At 48.1% G+C, this 23,476-nt stretch overlaps 1 protein-coding gene and 1 non-coding gene across 2 annotated transcripts in view; both read right to left on the reverse strand.

The window, feature by feature from the left end:
- The window catches only part of RNF213 (ring finger protein 213), an 81,306-nt gene that overhangs the window by 4,729 nt on the left and 53,101 nt on the right, over window positions 1–23,476 (reverse strand). Inside the window, exons 41-62 of the mRNA XM_044982090.1 lie at window positions 22,693–22,813; window positions 21,715–21,815; window positions 19,273–19,455; window positions 18,494–18,663; window positions 16,995–17,097; window positions 15,730–15,844; window positions 15,124–15,334; window positions 13,861–14,054; window positions 13,215–13,337; window positions 11,935–12,045; window positions 11,113–11,355; window positions 10,005–10,086; window positions 9,537–9,571; window positions 8,589–8,683; window positions 7,605–7,764; window positions 5,961–6,141; window positions 4,722–4,816; window positions 3,706–3,957; window positions 2,020–2,152; window positions 1,075–1,158; window positions 486–666; window positions 136–337 (exon numbers count right to left, since the gene is read on the reverse strand). Of these exons, the coding sequence (XP_044838025.1) occupies window positions 136–337; window positions 486–666; window positions 1,075–1,158; window positions 2,020–2,152; window positions 3,706–3,957; window positions 4,722–4,816; window positions 5,961–6,141; window positions 7,605–7,764; window positions 8,589–8,683; window positions 9,537–9,571; window positions 10,005–10,086; window positions 11,113–11,355; window positions 11,935–12,045; window positions 13,215–13,337; window positions 13,861–14,054; window positions 15,124–15,334; window positions 15,730–15,844; window positions 16,995–17,097; window positions 18,494–18,663; window positions 19,273–19,455; window positions 21,715–21,815; window positions 22,693–22,813 (3,175 nt within the window). The remainder of the gene's footprint in view (window positions 1–135; window positions 338–485; window positions 667–1,074; window positions 1,159–2,019; window positions 2,153–3,705; window positions 3,958–4,721; window positions 4,817–5,960; window positions 6,142–7,604; window positions 7,765–8,588; window positions 8,684–9,536; window positions 9,572–10,004; window positions 10,087–11,112; window positions 11,356–11,934; window positions 12,046–13,214; window positions 13,338–13,860; window positions 14,055–15,123; window positions 15,335–15,729; window positions 15,845–16,994; window positions 17,098–18,493; window positions 18,664–19,272; window positions 19,456–21,714; window positions 21,816–22,692; window positions 22,814–23,476) is intronic.
- Window positions 2,385–2,489, reverse strand: LOC123347096. Its single transcript, XR_006573050.1, has one exon. It is a non-coding gene; the product is annotated as a U6 spliceosomal RNA (small nuclear RNA).

Here is a 23,476-nt window from a genome sequence, read left to right on the forward strand (position 1 = left end):
GGTTGTCGATCTTGGTGGAATGCACTTTGGTCACCCCTGTTGTAGCACATGCCAGCTGCACAGCAGTGAAATGAACACCAACACTGGCTGAAGAGTTGTCTGCAAAAGGCTGCAACTGGCTCCCATCCTCCTTACCACTAGGGTGATGAGCGGCTTCCCCTGCAGGAACCTGCTGGTGACCTGCTGCTGGATCTTCTCCAGGTTGAACTCCTGCAGAGTCTCCCCGCCTTTCTCCACGCTGTACTGGCAATTGGACAAGATCAGAGGGATCAGGTCTCTCTCCACCTCATAACTGATCACGTGCAGATCAGCCACCTCTGAAGGGCTGATGGAGTAGCTGTGGGAAAGGAGGAAGCTTCGTTATGTTACAGTCAGAGCTACAGAGTGATGAGCAGTCTTGACCCACTGCTGGGGGAAGAGGAGGCTGAGGGGACGGCCGGTAACAAAGAGAAGCAGTGGCGTGTCTAGCTGACACATTAACATACCGGTTGGCTTCTGCTGTGTGTTTCTCCACTGTGTAGATGAAGTCGTTGTGCAGGCTGATGAGGTAGCTGACCAAGGCTGTGGAGCACAGGCCCACACCCCGTCTGCGTGGCAGGAGGGTCTCAAATTCGCTGTCTAGGGTCAAGTCAGCATCACAATAGCCTGTGGGAAGCTTAATTTCACCTGCAACAGGGCAGAGAAGTCTTTCACAACAGGCTCACAGCCCCAGAGGTGGAGCTCCCTCTCCCGAGCTGGGACAGGGAGCTAGTCATTTGGCAGGTTAGGATGGGCTGTACCATAGGAAGAGGGAGCCAGAGCACAGCTGTTTTTGCAGCTCATCCGAAGTATTAAGGGGTGGTGAGTAGGGGCAAGAAGAGTATTGGAAGGGAAAACAAGTTCCCCCCTTGCACCCACACCATTCGTCAACACCTTGATGTCTAAAGTCAGCTTTCAGGTACATCTCTGCATCAGTGATGGAAGGAGCTTGGATTACCAAAGGGTAATGAGGGGCGAATCTTCCATCACCCGGTGCTGAGTGACCTCCCAGTCCTGCCATTCCAGTAATGGCAAGAGCGTACCCAGCACACTCACCATTGGTATCTAACGATCTTCTCAACTTGTTCCACAGAGAGAGAAATGTGTTCACTCTGATTTGCCACAGATTCCTCATCTCATCTGAAGAACACAAAAACCAGGTATCCTTGAAACACCCTTTGCTGGCCTTCACCACACCTCTGAATCTCATAATACACAGGCTTTCCAAGTGCACTCCAGAACACTAGCTAGATGGTCAGAGTGTCAGCTCTCCTGGGATAGCAGCTTCTAAACAGCATGAAAGCTAAAGATACATTAAATACTTTCCTAATGTTAATTTTCCCTGTAAGCAATTGCTGTAGTTACCAGAGTGTGATCCATCCTGTCCACTGGGCAATTTTTGTACTAAAATGTCACCATCACTTGAGCTTTCAGTAATTCATCCAACATAGATCTCAAGCAAACCCTCCATGTTCATGTGCTCATGTCCTCTCAAACTAGCTGATGACTCTTGGGCTACGTACACACTACAGCTAAAGTCAGTATAAGTTAGGTCGCTCGGGTGTGAATAAGCCACCTCTGGAGCGACATAAGTTACAACGATGTAAGCGCCAGTGTGGAGAGCGCTGTCGGCAGGAGAGCTACTGCCACCCACGGGCCTGGAGTAATTCAGTCGGCAGGAGAGCTGTTTCCCGTCTGCTTAGAGCATCTGCACTAGCAGCACTACAGCTACATTTGAGCAGCTGTAAGCTCTGTAGCGGAGTCATAGCCTTCCACGCACTGGGGCCAGGACTGCTGAGGGGTCAGGGTGTGTCACTCCCTTTAATGGGAGTCAGAGCTCAAACCACAGCCTTTGCTTTCAAGCTTAGGAGACGTGTCCCCTTTAACACTGAACCTCCCGGAGTGTCAAGCCCTTCACACCGTTTGCCTGATGCACTGTGTGCGCTTTTGTTAATGACAAACTGGAAATACTAAAATTGGACCATCCCATGCCAGTCTTACCTGAGTGGAATTTAGAGACAAAGTCTCTGATTGTGCGGTGTTCCACATCTGTAATATTCTGGAATCTTTTCACCAAGTCTCTCTGCAGAGCCAGGATGTCTGGTAAAAACTTAACCAGCCTCAGTTCAGCTTCCTAGAAAGTGGGAGAGGCACCAGGAGTATGGTGTAGTTATCTGAAGGCAGATCATACCGGAGGTGCTGAGACTGCTCAAAGGGTTGGACAGGCTTGCAAGAGACACAGACTTGCAGACTTGGTGTGTGCTTTTATTTAAACTATTTCTGAATGTTTAATGACAAAAAGCACAGTGCTTTACACGTGCAAAACTCATCGAGTGTACCATGCTCTAGACAATGCTTATGTAAATAAAAATATGGAGAATGTCTTGAATTTGAGCATCCTCCTTGCAGAGGGGCTCATGCTATTCCTTCTCCATATCAGTCTGATTTTACTACATATGCCAATGAAGCAAGTACTTGGCTTGTTTTCAGGTGCTTTCCAGAGATCGGTGCTTTGTCACTGGGGAAGTCACCACTGTGGTCAATCCCTCCAGGACACTTGCTCCAGAGTCTGTAATATCCAGGCTGCCTGTTCAGTGAAGGTCACAAAGATAGGTGGAGGAAGGGGGAAGAGTGGGAGGTTCTCTTAGGTAGTGATTCATATAGAGAGTGAAGCACATTAGTGGCAATGAGAGAACACCACCCAAACTGCACTTTCCTGCACGGAGACGTATTGAGGGATTCCCATTTTACTTTAAGAAACGTCACGATTAGATTGCATCGGTTCCATGAGCAAATATTATTGTTATCAATGCAAGCTAAGAGTAATCTCATCTTGTGCTTTAGGACATTTCTTTGGCCATACTTTTGAAAGCTTCTTGCTGACCCCCATGCAGACATGAGAAATGAAACCAGGATACCGCCCTTTCGCCTCATGGCTGGGGACCCAGGCCATCTCAAAAGACTTCTGCACAGCTGTCCTGGGAGCTGCCCCTGAAGGCCACCTGCTAACTGAAACTGGTCCTGCATGCAGCAATGCACCCACTAAGTGGGTCTGAACACATCACTCCACTATCCGAAATCTTGCACTGTCAATCTCTCTACTACTAACCCTCCATTGTCTTGGAACAAGCTACCAGCTGGCCTGCTTCATGCTATGCAGAGCTGTGTTCCGCAGGGAAACAAAGGCTGACAGAACCCAGGTTGAGCTTAGGTGATGCAAGTAATGATCCCACAGTATCATTAACGGCTCAATTGCCCTTTCCTCTCTTCTCATACTTGCTCTCCTCACTCTTTAAAGGGACATAACAGCTAACAAACCACAGTTTAATCTTGAACCAGAGAGTGTGGCTTTGGGAGGCCAATTAGCTTCTGGTCCCTTGATGGATTTCACTTCACAGACACTAACACAAACTACCTTTATGCTTTATCTGTGATTTTAGAATATCAAAGGGTTCTTGATGCATACTGATGTACTTCAGGTTTTGACAAGTAGCTGACAGCAGTTTTCATTCTCAGATCAAAGGCATCACATTCATAAATAGTTGAAAAGAAAAAGACAGACATGAAGCTGTCTGTTGGAGTTTCCCCTTTGTTAATGATGATGTGTTAGCTGGGGACTGGATCTCTGAACCTGCAGTCACTCATCAGTGTGTCCTGAGACAGAGATATAGATCTCGGCACACTCACCTTCTGCAGGAACTTCCAGAGGATGGGCACAATGTCCTTGCCATCCTTCTGCTGGACTACATGCCCCAGGTACTCAACTGAGATCCTCTTCCTGCAGCTCCACATCCGCGAGCAATGCATGGTGCTGTCCTTGGGTAGCTGGGACAGGAAGGTCACGGGGTCACCGTACACTATTTTCGCCACTGGGTTGGAACAGATTCTTTCATCCTCACTGATTTGTTTATTTAACTTTGTAAGTATTTTGTCCAAATCCTGCATTAAAAAGACCCAGTGTCAGAAACACAACCCCTTCCACTCACAAAACCATTGAGGACAGAGGAAAATGGAACAGTGGTGCCATATAATTAAGTACAAGGATCTCTTTGGAAACGGGGGGTGGGTGGATTTATGAGGGAGAATATGCTGATGGCGGTATAAAGAGAGAATTCTGCAACAGCTTTGCCACATTTCCATGGTAGTTTAATGGCCAGTTACCACAGGAGGATGTCAACACTGATGGGCTCATAGCCAGGGCATTTAACATCCATGCCAGGACAGCCACTGATACTAGAAAATTATTCTCCACACTCTGACTCAACCCCAATGATCCCTAAAGTCCTCTGTTCCTTACATAGCGCACCAGGAAAGGTCAGATGTGATTGACTCCATGCTGCTAACTCGGCCTGACAATCCCTCCCAAAGCCAAGAGATACTTCTACTTGTCTATCAGAATCCTCTACGGTCCCTTCTTGGTCCCAGATTCTACCTCTTGCCCAGGCAGAGTAAGGTGGTTGTCCCAGGGTATGATGTCAGATGTGGAAGCTGTGCCAGGGAGTGGTTAGACAGCACAGATGAATGCTAACCTGCCTGGATTAGCAGTGCTTTTCAAGAGCATGGAGCAGAGTGGATTCATGGATTGGTGGGTCTGTACATCAGCACAGTTCTGGGCTGCAGTTCGGAATTCCAAGTGGTCTTTGGGCTGCTCAAGTTCGTTTTTAGGTTAGCAGTCAGATACAGAAAGTCCAGTGGGATCTCACCTTTAATTCAGGAATAATAATGGTGTTTGCGACAATTCTTTCCCATTCATTTCTGTGCTCCTTAGTGGAGAGTGCGTCATCAAAGCGAACTGGCCCTGCAACAGGGGCATATATAGTGTGTTACATTTACAACATGTCAGTGGAAGATGAACTTGGGGTTCCTTGAACTCCTAGGATTTCCCCGTGGGAACATGACATCCTTGTGAGTTGCAGTCAGTGTGTGATGAGCCACTTACACTTTCAGAGGTCCTAAGATCTAGGCAGGCATCCATGTTAAATGATCTCACTGGAGAGAAAATGCACGACCAATTGAGCACTTTACCCCCCCCCCCTCCCCTACCCTACCACCTTTCAGTGCTTAAGAAACTTTAATTCAGTCCCTCAATCCCATCTGAAGGGAGATAAGACATTTCACAAATGTTCAAACATAAATACAGAGAAATGAAGTGACTTGTCCAACGTCACACCATGAGTCGGTGGCAGCACAAAGAACAGAACTTGAGGAATCTTGGCTCTCAGTTCAGTGCTCTAGCCACTAAGACCAAGCTCCTCCATATAAATAACCCCATAATAAAATCTGCTGCAAGACCATTGTGTCATGATTCAGACCTTCAAATTCTACTGAGAATCATCCTGAGTCATATCCTACTCTCTCTGACGGTTTCCTATTGTAGCTTAGAAGGTGCCAGATAAACCATTACACCTGATCTGTTGAGATTTATGCAACTGTTACATTCTTTGAGTAACTCATCAGTTTCTGTAGCTGAAAATCCTTTCCATACAGCATCCCGTCAGTTATGCAATGACTCACTGGTTTGAGCATTGGCCTGCTAAACCCAGGGTTGTGAGTTCAATCCTTGAGGGGGCCATTTAGGGGTCTGGGGCAAATAAAAAAAAATAGTTGGGGTTTGGTCCTGCTTTGAGCAGGGGGTTGGACTAGATGACCTCCTGAGGTCCCTTCCAACCCTGATAGTCTAGGATTCTACTAAACCAGGTTAAACCCCAGTGCCCCGGGCAGTAGGAGAGATGATTAGTCAAATCATCTGCTTGCAGGAATAGGAAATAGGTATCACTAAAGCTCTGGATCTCCCCAATTGGCTTTGCTGCTGCCAGTCTGAAATGCTTTGCCCAAGCTGGTGCTGTGCTATCAGTGGCGGAACCACACAACTGCTACATTTAGAATGAGGACACTGTCCTCCTGCTGCCTTCCACATTCCATCCGAGTGCACTTTTCCTTACACTGGTTTGGGTGCTGGTGGGGCTCCTTGAGGAGGCTGCACAGGATGAGATGAACGACGTTGATGGTCTCATCAGCACTCTTTCCCAGAGTTTTTGTCAGCTGCTCCAGGTCCTTCTCAATGTGCTGCTGGAGGAAGCCTACTGGATCCTGCACTGGCGGCTTTAGGATTCTTCGCAAAGCCTTGAACAAAAAACAAGAAGGGTGAGAAGAAGCAGTGTAAAACCCTAGTCTGATGCACGCAAACCCAGCATCTTTCAGAGGGGCAGCCGTGTTAGTCTGGATCTGTAAAAAGTGACAAAGAGTCCTGTGGCATCTTATAGACTAACAGACGTATTGGAGCATGAGCTTTCATGGATAAATACCCACTTCGTCGGAAGTGGGTATTCACGGGCATGCATCCGATGAAGTGGGTATTCACCCACGAAAGCTTTTGCTCCAATACGTCTGTTAGTCTATAAGGTACCACAGGACTCTGTCGCTTTTAGCAAACCCAGCATCTTTGAGTCTTAAATACATCTTAGAGAAGACCTACCCCTGGGACAGGACTATATGCAGGTATCTACACACACGAGGTTCAATCATTTATTCACTACAAACCTGGGGGAAAGACAGCGATATGTTTCTGCCCCAGCCTCCATTATAATGTGACACCACTGTCTGGAAAAATAGACTTTAGCTTTTCTGAAAGGTCCCAACAAATCACTACAAAGTAGGATTCTTGCTTTCACCTCTCTTTGGGGAATGGATGGAACAACCCTTCTCTTTAACCCCTGTTTGTGAATGAAACGTACCGGACACACTGTGCTTGGAAAATACGCTATTTTTGAAACTGGGTTTTATCACTTGTACAAATGTATTTACTCCTTCTCATAACACAAGAACTAGGGGTCACCAAATGAAATTAAGAGGCAGCAGGTTTAAAACAAAAGGAAGCATTTTTTCACACAATGTACAGTCAACCTGTGGAACTCCTTGCCAGCGGATGTTGTGAAGGCCAAAACTATAAAAGGGTTCAAAAAAAGAACTGGCTAAGTTCCTGAGGATAAGTCTATCATAGAATCATAGAAGATTAGGGTTGGAAGGGACCTCAGGCGGTATCTAGTCCAACCCCCTGCTCAGAGCAGGACCAATCCCCAGAAAGATTTTTACCCCAGTTCCCTAAATGGCCCCCTCAAGGATTGAACTCGCAACCCTGGGTTTAGCAGACCAATGCTCAAACCACTGAGCTATCCCTCCCCCGGCTATGAATGGCTATTAGCCAGGATGGGCAGGGACGGTGTTCTTAGCTCTGTTTGCCAGAAGCTGGGAATGGGCGACAGGGGATGGATCACTTGGTGATTCCCTGCTCTGTTCATTCCCTCTGGGACACCTGGCACTGGCCACTGTCGGCAGGCAGGACACTGGGCTAGATGGACCTTTGGTCTGACCCAGTGTGGCCGTTCTTATGTTCTGAAATTAGAGAGGGGGCTTAAAGTTATGTGCCTACGACAGCAGCTTGTCTTGCCAGCATGCACTAGTAATCGCTCCTCTGGAAGCACTGGGAAGAAGCTGGAGGTTTTTGGCAGCACTGACTGTATGAGGAGTCTTACCAAAACTCCACATGGGAATTTACTCTGTTCAGACAACGTGCATGTTTCCAATACCTGTGCTTCATTTGTAGCTCCCAGCAGCATTGCCAAGTGAGTGAGCAAGCGAATCACAATGAAGACAACCGGGGACATCTCCCTCTCGGATGCTACCATTGCTTCTCTGTTTCTGGGATCCCCGAGCACGTGGCCAGTTTGAGTTCTGTCTGTGAAACCCCTGTATAAAATTATGCACGGTGAATTTTCTGTCTTGATGTGAAAAAACAAGAGAGATGGGGCGAAACACAAACAGAATCTTTTCCATATCTAACTGCTATTGATACCATGCTGCAATTTAAGGCTCTTGCACTGGAAAGGTGGAAAGAAAAGGCTGATCACTACAGATGGGTTTCACACTGCGATAGCCTGATTCACTTACCTCGTTAGCTGGCAGCTCCCACCCTACTCCACAGGGCATCTTTCCCTAAATGTATCTTCTACGAAGAGGTACCATACAGCCACTGTTCGCTAAGAGTCAGGATTAGCCACTAGGTGGTAGGCAGGTCAGAAACTGCCGCTGTTAGCGCTAATGATCATAACATTAGCACGTCAGGGCGGTAAATGCCAACCTGGCTGGGCCAGGGGCGAACCCATGAATCACAGGCCCTAAAGCGTTCTAATAGATTACATGCTCTGTGCAGGCTGGTCAGGTGTAGGATGTCAACCGAAGGTTGCCAAAGAAAATTCAGCTGATAATTCAACAGTAGTTAAGAACTGTACAGGAAAGAGAGTAACAGCACAACCGAGGAGGACTGAAGAGGTGAAAAGCAGAATGACGCTCGACTGACAAACCCCAGCTTTTAGCTGGTCACGGCAGAACCAGACCTCGACTGGCCTCTGCGATCAGGTTAACCCCTTCACTACTGTCTGCGCTAGTAGCAGTTTTCAAGAGAACATTGATTCAGTTGAGACACCAGGATGGGGCACGTCTGTATAGCTTCTGGGCGGAATGTAAGTGTTACATAAGTCAGCATTGAAAAAGTTAAAGTAATTAAAACTTACCGGACTCCCTGAAAGCCATGGACGGGAATGTGTTGTACACCTCCGATCAGAGCATTGCAATCAACACACCGGCTCTGTTCCATGGGACGACCACACTGGCAAAGGGAGAAGAAGTGACACAGATTAATGAATCCCAGAGAGGCAAAGGAGCAGCATCTCAGACCGAGAGAAATGGAGCGGATTCAGACTCTGAGCCGCAATCTTGGCTCGACTTAGTTCTAAGTCCAGGCCTCACACAGTGAGGTACCTGTCCATGTGGGTCATTGCTTTTACGCGGGTACAACTGTGAAAAGATGGTTCAGGGCAATTGCACTTGTAGTTCCCCTCAGTAGTACAGTGGGGGCACTTCTGGCCTCCCCAGCCATCGCATCTCTTGAGGTATTGACCAGTGTATTTCCAGGCTGCAAAGGTCCCTAACTATACTGTGATTTTCCCAGACTGTCTAAGCCTGCGTCCTTTGCCTCTCTCCTCAGAGATAGTACACAGTGTCATTACCACAGTTATACAAGTTACCACACAGCATCTGAAGAAGTGGGGGGTTTTACCCAAGAAAGCTTATGCCCAAATAAATCTGTTAGTCTTTAAGGTAACACCGGACTCTTCGTTGTTTCAATTCAATAAGGGTTGTCCAGGATATTGTCATATCTGTCAAAAAAGATGGTTTTTAAGGGGGGCGGGGCATTTTACAGGCCTATGAAGAGAGAAGCAACTTCCCAACACTTGAATGCAACATGCAACTTGCTAACTGGAAAGCTGTCACTCACTGAAAGAGGCTGTATTACCATTTGGAGCACAGTAGCTGTTCCAACAGTCCCCATGCAATGCTGTAATGGTTGCTCATGCAGCTTGCTTGCATTTAACTTTGGGATGTAATTAAATAGCAAATAAAATATAGCGTAGGCAGCTTTTAAATAAATAACCCACCACCACCCGAGCCCAAATGCTTACCTCTCCAATAGTGCAGGGATGGCCATTTGGACACACTGTGAGACAAAGAAATCAACAGCATGGTACTGTGAGCAGGACAGAGGTGCATTTTTAAAACCAATAAAACCCACACATTCCCCTCTGTGTACACACACACACACACACACTTGCAGATCCAGATCTAGTGGAAAGTAGTAAAATTCTTGGAACACATAGGAATCATATTAGCTGCCCACAGAGACGCCAGAGGTCATTCTGTCTCTATGTTGACTAGGTCATATAAAGAAACTAGAGAGAAATCCTTAGGAGACTTTCCCACCGTATACTAACTGGGTTTTGTAAGCATGAAAAATAATATGAAATTCCTCTTAGGCATCATATATATACTAAACTCCTACTCCATGGACACCTAGTTGAACTTTTTGGAACAGTTATTCTCAGGCAATGGCACTTCCTACACTGCTGCCAAATCCACTCAGGGATACTTACCATACCAGTGCAGCTGCTTCATTCCCTCCCAATTCACAGCCTGAATCATCATATCTTCAGGCATTGTGGGCAGAAAAGAATGCTAGAAAACATTCACATGAATAAATACATGATTACAGCAGTGGCTCAGCAACACACCTGTTTTCCAGTTAAATTAGCATGAGAGAACATTAAGGCTGTGGCAGATTGTCAATTGCTCATCAGTGCAAGGAAATCAGGAGAAAGGGAGAGGCAAAAACAAGTGGTGAATTCTACTCAAAAGTAAGAAAACTTCATATTTGAATATGATGTGTAGCTGAGGACGCAGCAGGCTCAACCCTAAGAAGGGAAGAGGGCATTACTCCACAAACCCTCCAGCCAGTTAAAGAAGGAGGTTGACAGGCTACAGTGGGATTCCTGGCCAGTCTTCCCAGGCCAGGAAGGTAGGAGAAGCAGAATGGGGATAGTTTTAAGGCAGGGGTCACATTGGGGTTAAAAGAAAAACAAAGGTGGTGTTACTTTTCCAGGTGCTCACAAAATATGGTCCACCTGTGAGACACCACTCCCAGTAGACTGGGCAGGTGATGATGCTCTCTGGGTTTCTTGAGCTTGGCTTCCCTTTTGTATCCTGCTGAACACTGCTAGACTCCTTAAATCCTTCCTGATTAGGAGGTGAGGAAAAACTGGCACTCTCCTAAGCCCACTCAGTCATGGGGCCATAACGAGCTGTCACTCAGACTAGATTGTGCAGATCTTCATAGCATGACCCTCCCACTCCTTTCCTGCATGCTTTGGATGAACCGTGAAATAATTAATAATCCAAGAGTTAGCACTGGGGATCCCAGTTAGTGCTCAGGGAGATGAATGGGACCCCTCAGATCGATTGGTTCAGAGTCTGCAAACACTGGCAGAAGTCACTGTATCAGTTAGCCTTGAAAACATGACATGAGAGTATCTCAACCTTTCAATAATAGTTAGATACTTTTTTTTTTTTTTTAAATGAAACTCAGGTTCTGGAGCGTAAGAAGGCAGCATGAAAGAGGTGCCAGCACTAGCATGGACTGGCTGAATCCGAGGCCTGGTTTCAAGGTTCTGATATAGGATGCCATGGACAGACCAGGTTCCTTACCTGCATGGTGGCAGGAGAGAAGGCCAGGTTCCTCAGGGGTTTGAGGACTCGATTCTGCCCGCACAGTAAGAGGGCTGCAGTGTGAACGACTATTTCAATCAGTGCCCCGCTGGGGCTGAAGTGTTGCGGACTCACTGCCAGTGATGGGAGACTGTTTGTCACAAGAGATGCTGCAAACTGCTTCAGGTCTGGAGAATCCAGGGCTTTGGAGCTTTGGATGAACTTGTTCATAGCATCACATTGCTGAAGGTAAACATTACAAAAGGGAAAATAAAGTACCCGATTGCCAACCAGACACCAGCAGCTCTTTATACACAATCTAGTGAAGTGTGATACCCTCAGTGCCTTGAAGTAACTGACTATCTAGTTACTGGAGTTGGTCCTTCAGTGTATGCAGACGAAGGATGGTTCATGGCTAGGCTAGGACAATGGCATGAGATGTGAGAGATCAGGGTTTCAATTTCCTGCTCTGCCACAGACTGTGTGACACCTTGGGCAAGACACTTAGTCTCGGTCTCCATTCCCTACCTGTAACTATGGTACTTCCCTACTGAACAAGGGGTGTTAGGACTCTGAAGTGCTCAGATACTACAGTAAATAGGGTCCGATAGAGCCCTAGGTTAGATAGGGAGCAGGTTCCCCCCTTGGAAGACATTCGGATTTCTCTTCAGCTGATCTCTGCCAGATGCTCTCAGAACTGCACTTTGGGCAGAAGGGTAACGGATGTTCTCTCACATCTGTGACCTAAAGCTTCTTCTCTCAGAAGGAAACAGGTCTGTTCCCTGACAGTCTACAAGTTGCCAATGGTGCAAGCTATCTCACCTCCTTTTTGGGGTGGAGGCTTGTGTTCCTGCATCCATACAGAGCAGTGAGTTCCCTGAAAATAGCCAAGAGCAGGTGAACAGCTTGTGCAGACCCAGAGCTGTTACATGCCTGAAAAACAAGAGAAACTGGTTATGCAGAGGATAAGGGGCTACACATCTGTGCTACCTCAGCTGTCACTGCAATCTTCGCTCAGTAACTGACACGTACATTTCCCCTCAGCCCTGACGTATGTCACTCTCCCGTTGTCACAGATGGTGACAGGCAAAGGAAATGGCTATTCAAACTTGAGAAGCCATGGCATAATAAAAGCCACGGTCCTGGCCCAGCGTTCTCTGAGAAAGTCCCCCTCTGCAGAGGGAGCAGTTTATGTTTATGTGAATTTCCACCATTCCCTGTCAGAGCCTCACAAGAACCTGCTTGCAGGGAAGTCCACTGTCCTGAACACAATGTAAAAACTCACTGGGTATCTGAACCACCAGTCAAGCAGACCCTTTTTCTATCCACCAGAAATATCTTCTGAACTTCCCTGGTCCAGCCAACCTGCCACTCATCTGTTGCCCCAACTAGACAGTACACACTTAACCCACACTGAAAGCTATTATTAACTGTTCATATTACTGTAGCATCCACAGGCTCCAATCACAACTGGGGCCCTGGAGGTGATGCACTAACAGGAAGACACAGGTCATTCCCCGAGCAGCTCACAATCAAGGAGAACAAGCAATGTATGAAGAGGTAGGGAAAAAAGGAGCCAATTAAATGTATATAGTATCTGTCAGCATGTTTTACATGCTCACCTACTTCACGACACATGTATAGTTATTAAGGTTTGAAATTACATAAGTATCAAAAGGCAGTGAAAGGAAGCACAGCCTGCATGGAAAATCCACTTAGTCCCTCAGCCAGTTGGTTGCACAGAGCCTAAGCCTGTTATTCAAGAAATGCTTCACAGAACATTTTTAAAAGGAGAGAGAGTGGTAGGGAGGATGATGTGACTGGCAAACAGCACTGGAGATGGGACAATCATCCAAATCTCACACACAGTGGTCGAGACACATGTCAACAGAGAACAAAGATCAGGCCCAGTTAAAAGCCATCAGAATAACAGCAAGCAAAGAAAAATCTCCACCTCAGGCATGTGAGAGAGAGGGGAGGGAATGGCTAACAGCAAAGCATTAAGAGCTAAACCACGTGCCCTCTAAATCTCTGCAAAGGATCACCCTAAGTCCTACCCAAAGGGGAACATCTGTGCTGACGGGGGAGAAGAGGAGTCTTACCTTCTGTGCTTCTGCAACGCCCTTCATCTTGCACTCAATCATTGCTTTTCCCACAGCATCACGCAGGACTCTGTAGTTCTCGCCACATACCAAGTACCGATCAATCTGATTAGGTTGGTCCCTCTGTAGCAACAAAGAACAACCAACCCACCCACCCACAGTGTGAATACTGGGCGGACTTTAAGAATGTCACCTTACAAGTGGGAAACTATTCCACAGAAGCATCCGCGTTGTCTGTTGGGGGATGGGATTAATTTCTATTTTAACTAAAATGCTGCACGCAGGGAGAAGGGCTCTGACTTCCCAGCTAGGGTGAGTGTTTGTTTGGTGTCGCCTCTTCCAGGCTGCTAGTCAGACAGGGAGGTTGGTTCTGCTTGGGATGTTACTGCTCCGGGAGCCAGGCTTTGACACAAGCAAAATAATGGCCTTTCTGCAGGTCAGAAGAAATTCCTCTCTACGGAAGGCAGGGATACTGGAGTAGGTTACTCCCACCCCTACCTGCTCCAGCCCCGCATGACAGTACCAGAGAGCCACACACCAACAGACACATGAAAAAATGCAAATACAAAAAACGCCAAGAGGAGGAAAGCATTCAGAAACATAAATTGTTAAGGAAAGATGAGTCAGGGAGACATGTTTGCTTTACCTGTTGTTGAATGATTTCCACTGGGAATACCCAATGAAACTGACGCTCACCCGAAAGCTTCTGAGCAAACTCCATCCCATACTGGTTAGCCAGCTTTCGGACCAGGTAAACTCGGTACCAGTCATTCCCAGCCAGCCTACAGAACCTCATTACTTTCAGAAGGTATTGCTGCTTGTCCACTGCCTTATCCCACTCTGTAGAAAGAATAAAAGTAAGTCAAAATTTCTTATCTTGGTCAGCTGTTGCTGTCAGAACTGTCCACGGCATTGGGATCCATTTCCCTGATCTGATCCACTATTCGAGATCTTAGTGGCCCCTCCTTTTCAGATGTGCTTACCCAGGAATATACAGAGATCAAAATGCCCTTATCCTGTGGCTAAAGAAATCTTGATATGAGCATTTCTATGATGGAGAGCAAATGGTCTTAGCTTTAGACTAAGGGTAACATTTTCAAAAGCAGCTAACAGAGTTAAGGGTCTGATGCCTATTGACTTTCAGTGAGACTTTGGCTCCTCAGGGACCCGATCACTTCTGGGCACTTTTGAAAAATTTACCCCAAAACTAGGTGGCAAAACTCCAGTGGAGCTAGGAAGAGACTAGAGGAGCTTCAGTTATGTGACTTCATTTAAGTTTCATTAATAATTCTATTATCAATGCTGAGATGATAAGTCTCCATTTCAAAGCCATGGCTTCTATTTAATTACTTTCGTCTGCAGGTCGCAAGGCACAGGTTTGGCTATTCAATATAGGTTGGCTTCTGTGACAGGCTTGTCTATATGAATACTTAGTTTGCAGCAAGCTGAGGTACAAACCTACCCCACGCTAAGCGTCCATGTGGCTCTTGCTGCCATGCACTAAAAATTCCATGGTGCACTTTGATCTACTGGCTTTGAAATGGGAGCAGATTACAGAGAACTTTTAGTGAGCAGCAGAAGGGTCTGCACAGATCCTTAGTACAGGGTGGATTTACACACCAACTTGTCGTAAAGTGTTTGTACAGACACTCCCTAAAACTGCACAGTAAAGGGACAGATACGGATCTAATGCAGCTTCTCGACCAAAGATCAGGAGTAAAAACAAAAGCTGTACAAAAAGGAACGAAAAAGCAGACAGGCTGATTTCCCCCCTGTGCACGTACTGGCGTGAGGCACAGCGATGCAGAGACACGGAACATGTCTAGCAAGTCAATCAGAGGGGCCTGTATCCTGGATTTAGCCTTTGACACGTTAGCATTTTCATTGACGGCAGCAGAGCCCAACTTGCCTTTAGGTCTCTGCGTTTCCAAGAGCAGCTCTGCAGCCCTATCCAGGCACAGCCGGACCCTGGCCACTCCCTGCAGGTACTCAATTGAGGACTCCCGAAGGGTTTCTTGGTTGTTCCTCTTCAGATAGCTCTCCAGAAAACGTCCATCTTCCCGCAGATGGTTGATTTGGTCTTCCTGAGCGCAGGCTCCAATCTTTTCGTACATTGAATCCTGCAAAGGGAAAAATCAGTCTGATTTCAGGTGTGGTGCCCCAAACCCAACTGCTGGAGTATAAGCCTCTACTAGCCCGATCTAATCATGCTCAAACCACACCCAGCGTCCTGAAGCAGAGGAAGGGGATGCGGAAGCAGGGGAGCTCATGGAATGCTGCAGCACAAGCCTTCTCTGGGGATCTGACAAAGCAGGACCGTCTGCTGCTGAACAGAGCCATGGTTTTCTTTCTAGGTGGATAAGACCCCTCCCCACATAGTCAGTGTGTGTGCTCGAGCTCAGGCAGGATTACAGAAAAAGCCGTATTCTTGAAACATGGCTATATGGATTCTATTGGGCCAGGACATCCCTGCACAGCACTTCTGACACGAAGGCGATAGGGCAAGCAGACCTACCTCCAAACAATTGACAAAAAGTGTGTAAAGTTCTGTCTTGTCATCTTTGTCCAGGATCTGGCACTGCTCTACCTGCGCCAGGTAATCCTGCAGGTAGGCTTTCACATCACTGAAGCTATGAAACAGAGAAACCTCCTCTTACCAACTACTCCAACGCTGATGGCTACTAATCATTATTTAGAACATAAATTGCAAATTCTGGCCACATGACAGAGAAGTTCACTTCAGGTCCAGCTGAGAGGGAAGCAAAGGTCAAGACAGGTGATAGCTGGAGTCACATGGGACCTCTGATCCACCAGAAGGCTATCATGGTGATAAGAACCAGTGCTAGGGGCAACAATGTTGTGCCATCACACTCCAGCACGGTCCTATATAACCTCTATTATCCTATGCTCTGAGAGCCAGTAGGCTCTGAATGCTGGCCAGGTAACATGGTAACCTAATTCAGCTTCCAAATGAAACTGAGAAATTCTATGCTGTGTTTCCTTTGCCATTTCCGGAGGCACTCTCACGTCTTCCTTTAACTGAGACCCTCAGCCATAGAGGAAACACAAATACATAATATACAAGGACTGATGTCTGTACAGAGAAAAGCCCTCTCACTTTCTATTCTGAATCTAGCACTGGAGAAACCAGCACATGCATCATTTGTGGGAATTCCTCCTCTGTATGTGGCCACCCTGGATTGGCCAAAAGTGAGTTACTGTACACAGAGACACCAATAACTACATTTCCGAAGCCTCAGACATGCTTACTTAATCAAAGGGCAGCTTTTCTGGATGTGACAATCTCTTTGTGTGACAAGTGTACAGTACAGAGTGAGTAATTTAAACACAAAACCCTCACATCATATAGTTAGAAAATTAAAGATTTATAAAATATTCATTTGCCAGTGTTCTTTGTGCATCAGTGTGTCAGCTTCACTCTTTAGCTTTTCTAAGAGTTCTCTCACATATCGGTACGGAGTAGCTCCCAACTAGCTCACATATGGGTCAGGACTGGATGGATACATATTCTCTAATGTCGGCATACAAAAAGATACTGTGTGCACAAACAAATACACCCCCAACCCGACACTGGTGCTGATGCAGAGGCAAAGATTGGCTTTCACAGGACGAGGTTCAAATCTCTGAACTTGGCTAAAATTCTCCCTCATTCTGTGACTAGCACATAACTAAAGAGCAGGGAGAGAAGCTAGCCTGGCTGAACAGGTTAAGGAGGGCATGTAACCCACGCTCACTCATCAGCTTTTTGACTGATCTTACCTGTATTTCAAAAGCAGCTTCAGCACCACTGAGCGGATGATAGGAGTCTTATCCACCACGTCGTCAAATGGGGACAGCAATTTTGTGTATACGGTGCGGTGATCTGAATACAGAGGAAAAACTGACTCATGGGCTACGGCAGGGGTTCTCACAACAAATTTTTTGGTGGCCTCAGAGTGCAGCCACCTACGCTTGCTGGTGACCACTTGGACAATTTTTCCTAAAATACTTAATTGATTTTAGGAAACAACAACAAATATGCGCACACACACGTCCAAATCGTCATTTATTTATGTTGGGGTGGTTGTTTTTTTTGCAGACTCAGTAATACAAATAATTTAGTTGTCTCTATTCTGTACTGGACCTAAACAGAACAGAAACAAATAAGGGACTTTGCATGTTTTTGTCTTTTGTTGTTGTTTCTTTTGCTTTTTTGGTTGCTTTTTTAAGACTTGCTAGGTGGTAAGTCTGTTTCTGTGAAAAGTAAAAGCAGCAAAGAATCCTGTGGCACCTTATAGACTAACAGACGTTTTGCAGCATGAGCTTTCGTGGGTGAATACCCACTTCATCGGATGCTTCTGATCTGTGAAAAGTGACATTTGTATGTTTGTTAATATCACTTTTCACAGAATCGGACTTGCTAGCTAGCTGGAAGCCAGTGAAAAGTGATATTAACAAACATTACAAATGTCACTTTTCACAGCAGACTTACACAGCCCTGGATGGGGATAGGGGTAATGAGGCAGCAGGGCCATGCGGGAGACGGATGAGGGTGAGCTCAGGGGAGGCAGCGGGGGCCGGGGCGACAGGGGGGTGCACCCAGGGACAGGAGCTCTGCAGCCGCACAGTCGGGGACCAGAGCCCTGCGGCCGGGGACGGAGGATGCAGCAGGGACCAGGAGCGCTGGGGGGCGGGGAGTGAGCCCGTTGCCGGCACCCATTGCCACACGGCAGGGGGATGGAGCATGCGGCCAAAACCTGGGGCCAGAGGTCACAGCGAGGGCCAGGGTGATGGGGTGGGAGTGAGCCCGGGGACGGGAGCCCTGCAGCCACGCGGCCGGGGCTGGATCCTGTGGCCTCGCGGCTGGAACCTCAAACCCTGCAGCTGGGGGACGGAGCCTGCCGTTGCGAGGCCAGAGCCCCATGATTGGAGCCCAGAGCCGGAGCCCAAAGCCCTGCGGCTGGGGGACAGAGCCTGCTGCCGCACAGCTGGAACCTGCCGCTTGCCACCCCAGGGCTGGAGCCTGACCCCACCATCCTCAGAGGGTGGGGAACTCACTAGCTGCCTGCTCCTCTGGCGTTTGTGGCTCCCGAAGAGGGCCGTGCCCAACCCCTGCTGGCTGCTCGGGGGTGTGGGGGGGGGCGGGGACGGCACAGCTCCGGAGACTGTGGCCACATAAAAAGCCCCTGGTGGCCACATTTGAGAAACACTGGGCTAGCGAGAGGCAGGAGAACAGATTCAATCAGGTTGTTGACACAGGCAGGAGGAACTGAGCTTACTTGTTGGGCCTATTCTCAAAGGCTCCTGGTGAACAAACAGCAGTTTGAGCAGCTCCCGGATCACTGCTTTCTCCGGGGGTTCATTATCTTTGAAACACATGGTGGAAACCAGGTCTATGAAGAAGCTATTGCACATCTGACGGAACTGGGCATTCCTCTTTATTGCAACACTGAGGAAACGGTGGGAAAAGAAATCACTAAGGTAGCCAGACAACTGCAGAACCAGTTACATTGCATGACATTGCTACACAGGTCCAACTAGATGATCTAGTGATTCCTTCTGGCCTCAAACTCTATGCCTGACACTGTGGATAAAGCTCAGATGCCCAGTCAACAGGGTGATTTATCAGCAAAACGAGACTCTATATCGACAACCAGAGTTTTAACAAAGACATTATTACAAGGCATTTCTCAGAACTATTATCTATGAAGACTGTATCCCACTGCCATTTGTGATCTTACTGCCAGTGACCCAGGACACTGTTACCGCTGACTTCTCGCTAAGAAGCGGAAAACAGTGACCCAAGATAGGAGTAGATTAATCACTTGATTCATGCACTTTGCTTTACAGAGTATCTGAAACTTCTCAAATGGAATGAGGGAACTTCCTCACCAGACCTTTAAACACAGGGCAGAGGGAGACCAGTATAATTTATCCTACCAACTCTTCTGGTACTTAGACCTTCAGTGCTGAGGGTCAGGGTCTCCCAACACAACTAGCCAATTATCTCCTGCTGCAGGGTTAGTGACACAGGGTTGTCATAGGAAGGATGGAATACCTGAGCTCCTGGGAGATGGTTACACTATAGTCATCTGGCAGGTTAACTTTGCAGTATGGACAGAACATCTGCCCCGGTGTCAGCCACTGTTTGATGCAACTCTGACAGAAGACATGATCACAAGGCAGGTTGACTGGATCCTTAGGGTCTTCCAGGCAGATCGGACATGGCTTCAGACCATATCTGTAATCCAATCAACACAACTAAATCCAAGCACTCAAGCTACAGCCTAAAGAGTCTTCTACTGCATCTCAGATTAAGGATCAGAAGGGGGAACCTGGGTCTCACTGGCAGGTCTCTCAAGGTCAGGGAAGAGGATAAGGCGGCAAGTTGTTTTTATTCATCCAGCTTTCACCATGATGAATACAAAATTGCCATACACCAGAAAGTTGTTGGTGCATAAAACAAGAATAAGATTCCAGGTTACAGCACAGAACATCCAACAGGTTGAGAACTAATTGCTACAGTTCAGTGTGAACCCTGCACTGGCATTTGTAAGCACCCACCAAAATTAGGTCACAAGGTAAATTAAGGCAACATATGGAATAATCTATTCATTTTATTCTCTTATTTTCCCAGCTTAGCATGTAAAAGTGCTTGCGACAAATATCACTGGCTTCTCCTTTGCCAAGAAACCAAAAGGACTTTTTTATCCACCTGCCCAGATACGTTTTCAAACAGATAATTCAAGTGACCTAGAGACTCCAGCTGGCCTGCTCCACAGGGCAGATTCTCTAGGACAGGGATAGGCAACCTATGGCACCGGTGCCGAAGGCAGCACGCGAGCTGATTTTCAGTGGCACTCACACTGCCCGGGTCCTGGCCACCGGTCCGGGGGGTGGGGGTGGGGGGCGTGGGGCTCTGCATTTTAATTTAAAATTTTAAATGAAGCTTCTTAAACATTTAAAAAACGTTATTTACTTTACATACCACAACAGTTTAGCTATATAATATAGACTTATAGAAAGAGCCCTTCTAAAAACGTTAAAATGTGTTACCGGCACGCGAAACCTTAAATCTGAGTGAATAACTGAAGACTCGGCACAGCACTTCTGAAAGGTTGCCGACCCCTGGTCTAGGATGTAAGGGTGAAGTTCATCCCACGTATTTAGGTCCCTAGCATGGGCGGTGGGTATCAATGGCAGGGGAAGGCTCAGCCTACCCAAACTGCCTGCGTGGCCCCACCCACACTCCACCCCCAGGCTCCCTCCTGCTTCCTGCCATGCTCTGCTGCAGGCGCGGCTCTTCCTTCCCATGTGGCTGGGGCCCAGGGCCAATGGCACTGGAACCTGGGGGCCACAGCCCTTTTTGAAAGTGGATGGGCCTAGCCTCCACCTGCCCGGGGGGTGCTGAGAGCAGACCCTGGCCCGTTTCCAGGAGGAGGGTCCATGACTCCATGCCAGCTCCCCACAGCTGCCCACGCGTCTCTCCCCGACCCGGTTCCGGCTGGGAGGGGCCTCAGAGCCGCAGCCTGGCCACAGTAAGAGTCACGTGCGGGCAGCTGCGAGGAGCTATGGAGTCGTGGACCCTCCACCTGCCCCGGGCGGGCGGGGACACGGGCGGGGGCTGCTCGGGCCCCCCGCTCCACAGGCATGTAGAGGGTCCACTGCGGCTCCCCACAGCTGCCCACCCGGCTCTTATCATAGCTGGGCTGTGGCTCCCGCCAGCTGGAGCTGGGTCGAGGACAGCTGCCTGGGCACTGTGGGGAGCCTGGGTCCCTCCACCTGCCAGGCCAGGGGGCCTGGGACATGGGCAGGAGGCTGCTTTCGCCTCCACCTCGGGTAGGGACCCCCCCATGCCTCCATTTTTGGTCTGGCCTGCCCACCTGCCGGGTGCTCCGGGGCTCAGGCTGGGGGCCGTGCTGCCTGCCCACCCGCAAGGAGCTCCGGGGCGGGGTGAGGGGCAGATGCTCAGGAGGCCTGGAGCTGGTGGGGGTGCCCTCTGGGCTCCAGCGGGGGAAGGGGGGCAGGAGGGGTGGGGCCCCAGGCAGAGGAGGTGGGCCAGCCGGGGGCTAGCCTCCCCAAGCCCGCGGTTCACCTGCTGCCCACGGTCACGGGTTACATTAAGGATAAATTTGGCCCATTGCACTTTATTCCCACAACAGCAACAAATTTCGTTCATTCAACCTATGCTGAAGCTCCTAGGCTCATGAGTGAGCCACCTTGCGCTTGCTGAAGGAAGAGGGAAGTGGGAAGTAACGAGAGGATACGTGAAAGTCAGCCTAGTGCATAATAATATGTTGAAAAAACACTTGGGAAAATACAAGCTCTGTAGGGACTCCTATCTCCCAAGGCTCAGCCTGGGTCAATGTTCTCCCCACCCCGAGTCCACACGCTCTGCATGCTACACTATCTGTTCCAGGCTCAATGCAGAACACTGAAATGCTTAGTGTAACCCTGTGCACACACCCTTTCAGGAACACGCCAATCCCAATGGCCTTACGTGCAAATAGTTGCGTTGGCTTCCTCCTTACACCGGCACAGCACTTTCATCACCGCACTGAACGTTTTATGAGTCTTGATGTCAGAGTCCCACTGAAGACACTGGAAGAGAGGGCAACAGTAAGTGACTCTACTTTGCTGCTTTAGATGGAGATTTCCAGAGACAGGAGAAGCAAGAGGAAGGAAAAACCCTCAAATGCAGCCAGCACTGCCCATATCTCTTGGTTCACATTAGCACACCAGTCTATCACCACACTTTACGGTACAGGGAAAAGCAGCTGGCTCGACGGTTCTTGAGAGCAGTCAGGGGCCTCTGATGTTGCAGGAGCTGTGGGAGCAGGGGACAGGGTGGCCTTTCAAGCACCACTCTTGTGTGGCTCCTCTCTGGGTGCTGTTGCTTCTGTGACTCAACTTTGGAAAAGGGAGGCCTGGGTGATCCCTTTCTAGCTGGGGTCTGTTGGGACGTGGATCCTTCATTCAGGGGAGGAAATAACCAGGAAGCCTCAGCAAAGCAGCAGGGAGCTCAGCAGCTCCTACAGGCAGCTCAGAATGACAACTGACTTATGGAAGCAAGAGATTCTTACTATCTGAGGCAGGATTTCTGATTGGCTGCAAATGGCAAGTCTGGCTGCAGCTCTGCATGCAGAACAGAACAAGCAGGGCCTTTTCAGAGAGCAGGTCTCAGACCCAGTCCACAGATTTGGTTCTGCCTCCTATAGCTACGCTGTTGGATCTGTGAAACTGGCTATGAAGGACCATTTGAGGAAATTGCAATGTTTGCAGGCAATTCATGAAGAGAAGGAGAGATGAGATGTGTTGAGAACTCATTGTTCTCAATGATTTACCCAGCTCTGTTTGTGACTAGTGACCAGGAACAGGTTTTGGATAGCACTCCTTCAGCAAATTCAAATAATCGTTCAGAAAGAGAGGAGAGATCCCTACTTCAACCCCAGATGCTGCTTAATGAGGATGTTCTTACATTGCCTAGCAGCAAGATGTGTCTCTTTACCAGATCCTGCAATTCTGGAATCAGAGACTCAGTCCCAAGCAGCATGTGTTCCACAAAGAGGGACATAGAGAAGACCCGATTCCACCGAAGCCTGTCAGAGAGAGAGCACAGTTACAATGCTAGCACACGGGAGCCTCCTGGGCTGAAATAGGGAGGAGGAAGGGAAAAGGCAACATCAGAAGATCAAGTCAGAGCAGTGTGATATGACCACTGCTTTCATGCTGACAAACATGGTCTCATTGTTCCCTTGTGCTCCTCTCGCCGTTTCTTGTCTCTCTCTATTCTCTCATTTCATACTTAGGATTGCAAGTTCCTTGGGGCAAAAACTGCCTTTTTGTTGTCTCTTTATATAGCGCCTAGAACAGTGGAGTTCTTAGGTGGTACCGCCATACGAGTAAACAACAACAATACGTTCGCTGGATTGTGGATATGGACAACCCTATGCAGGTTTGATTCCTATATCACAGAGCTAATAAGAGATCTCCACTATCTACAGGGTTTTTCCCCTCACCCTCACCTGCTCCTGTTTTCCTAAGACACTAGTTAATTTTAAACTGTCTGGGACCATCCTCGGAGAGGAAGCAAGACTGGGGTGAAGCTCCAAATATCTGCCAGAGTCAGTGTACATGAGGGATTAATGCGGAGATGAGCTGTTACTTCAACGGTGGCAGTCTACCAAGCACCAGGACCCACCCAGTGATTTCATCCAGAGATTTAAAATCATCCTGGATCCCATTTGGAATGGGAGCTGCTG

Source organism: Mauremys mutica, chromosome 12 (genome assembly GCF_020497125.1).
Source record: "Mauremys mutica isolate MM-2020 ecotype Southern chromosome 12, ASM2049712v1, whole genome shotgun sequence".
NCBI lineage: Eukaryota > Metazoa > Chordata > Testudines > Geoemydidae > Mauremys > Mauremys mutica.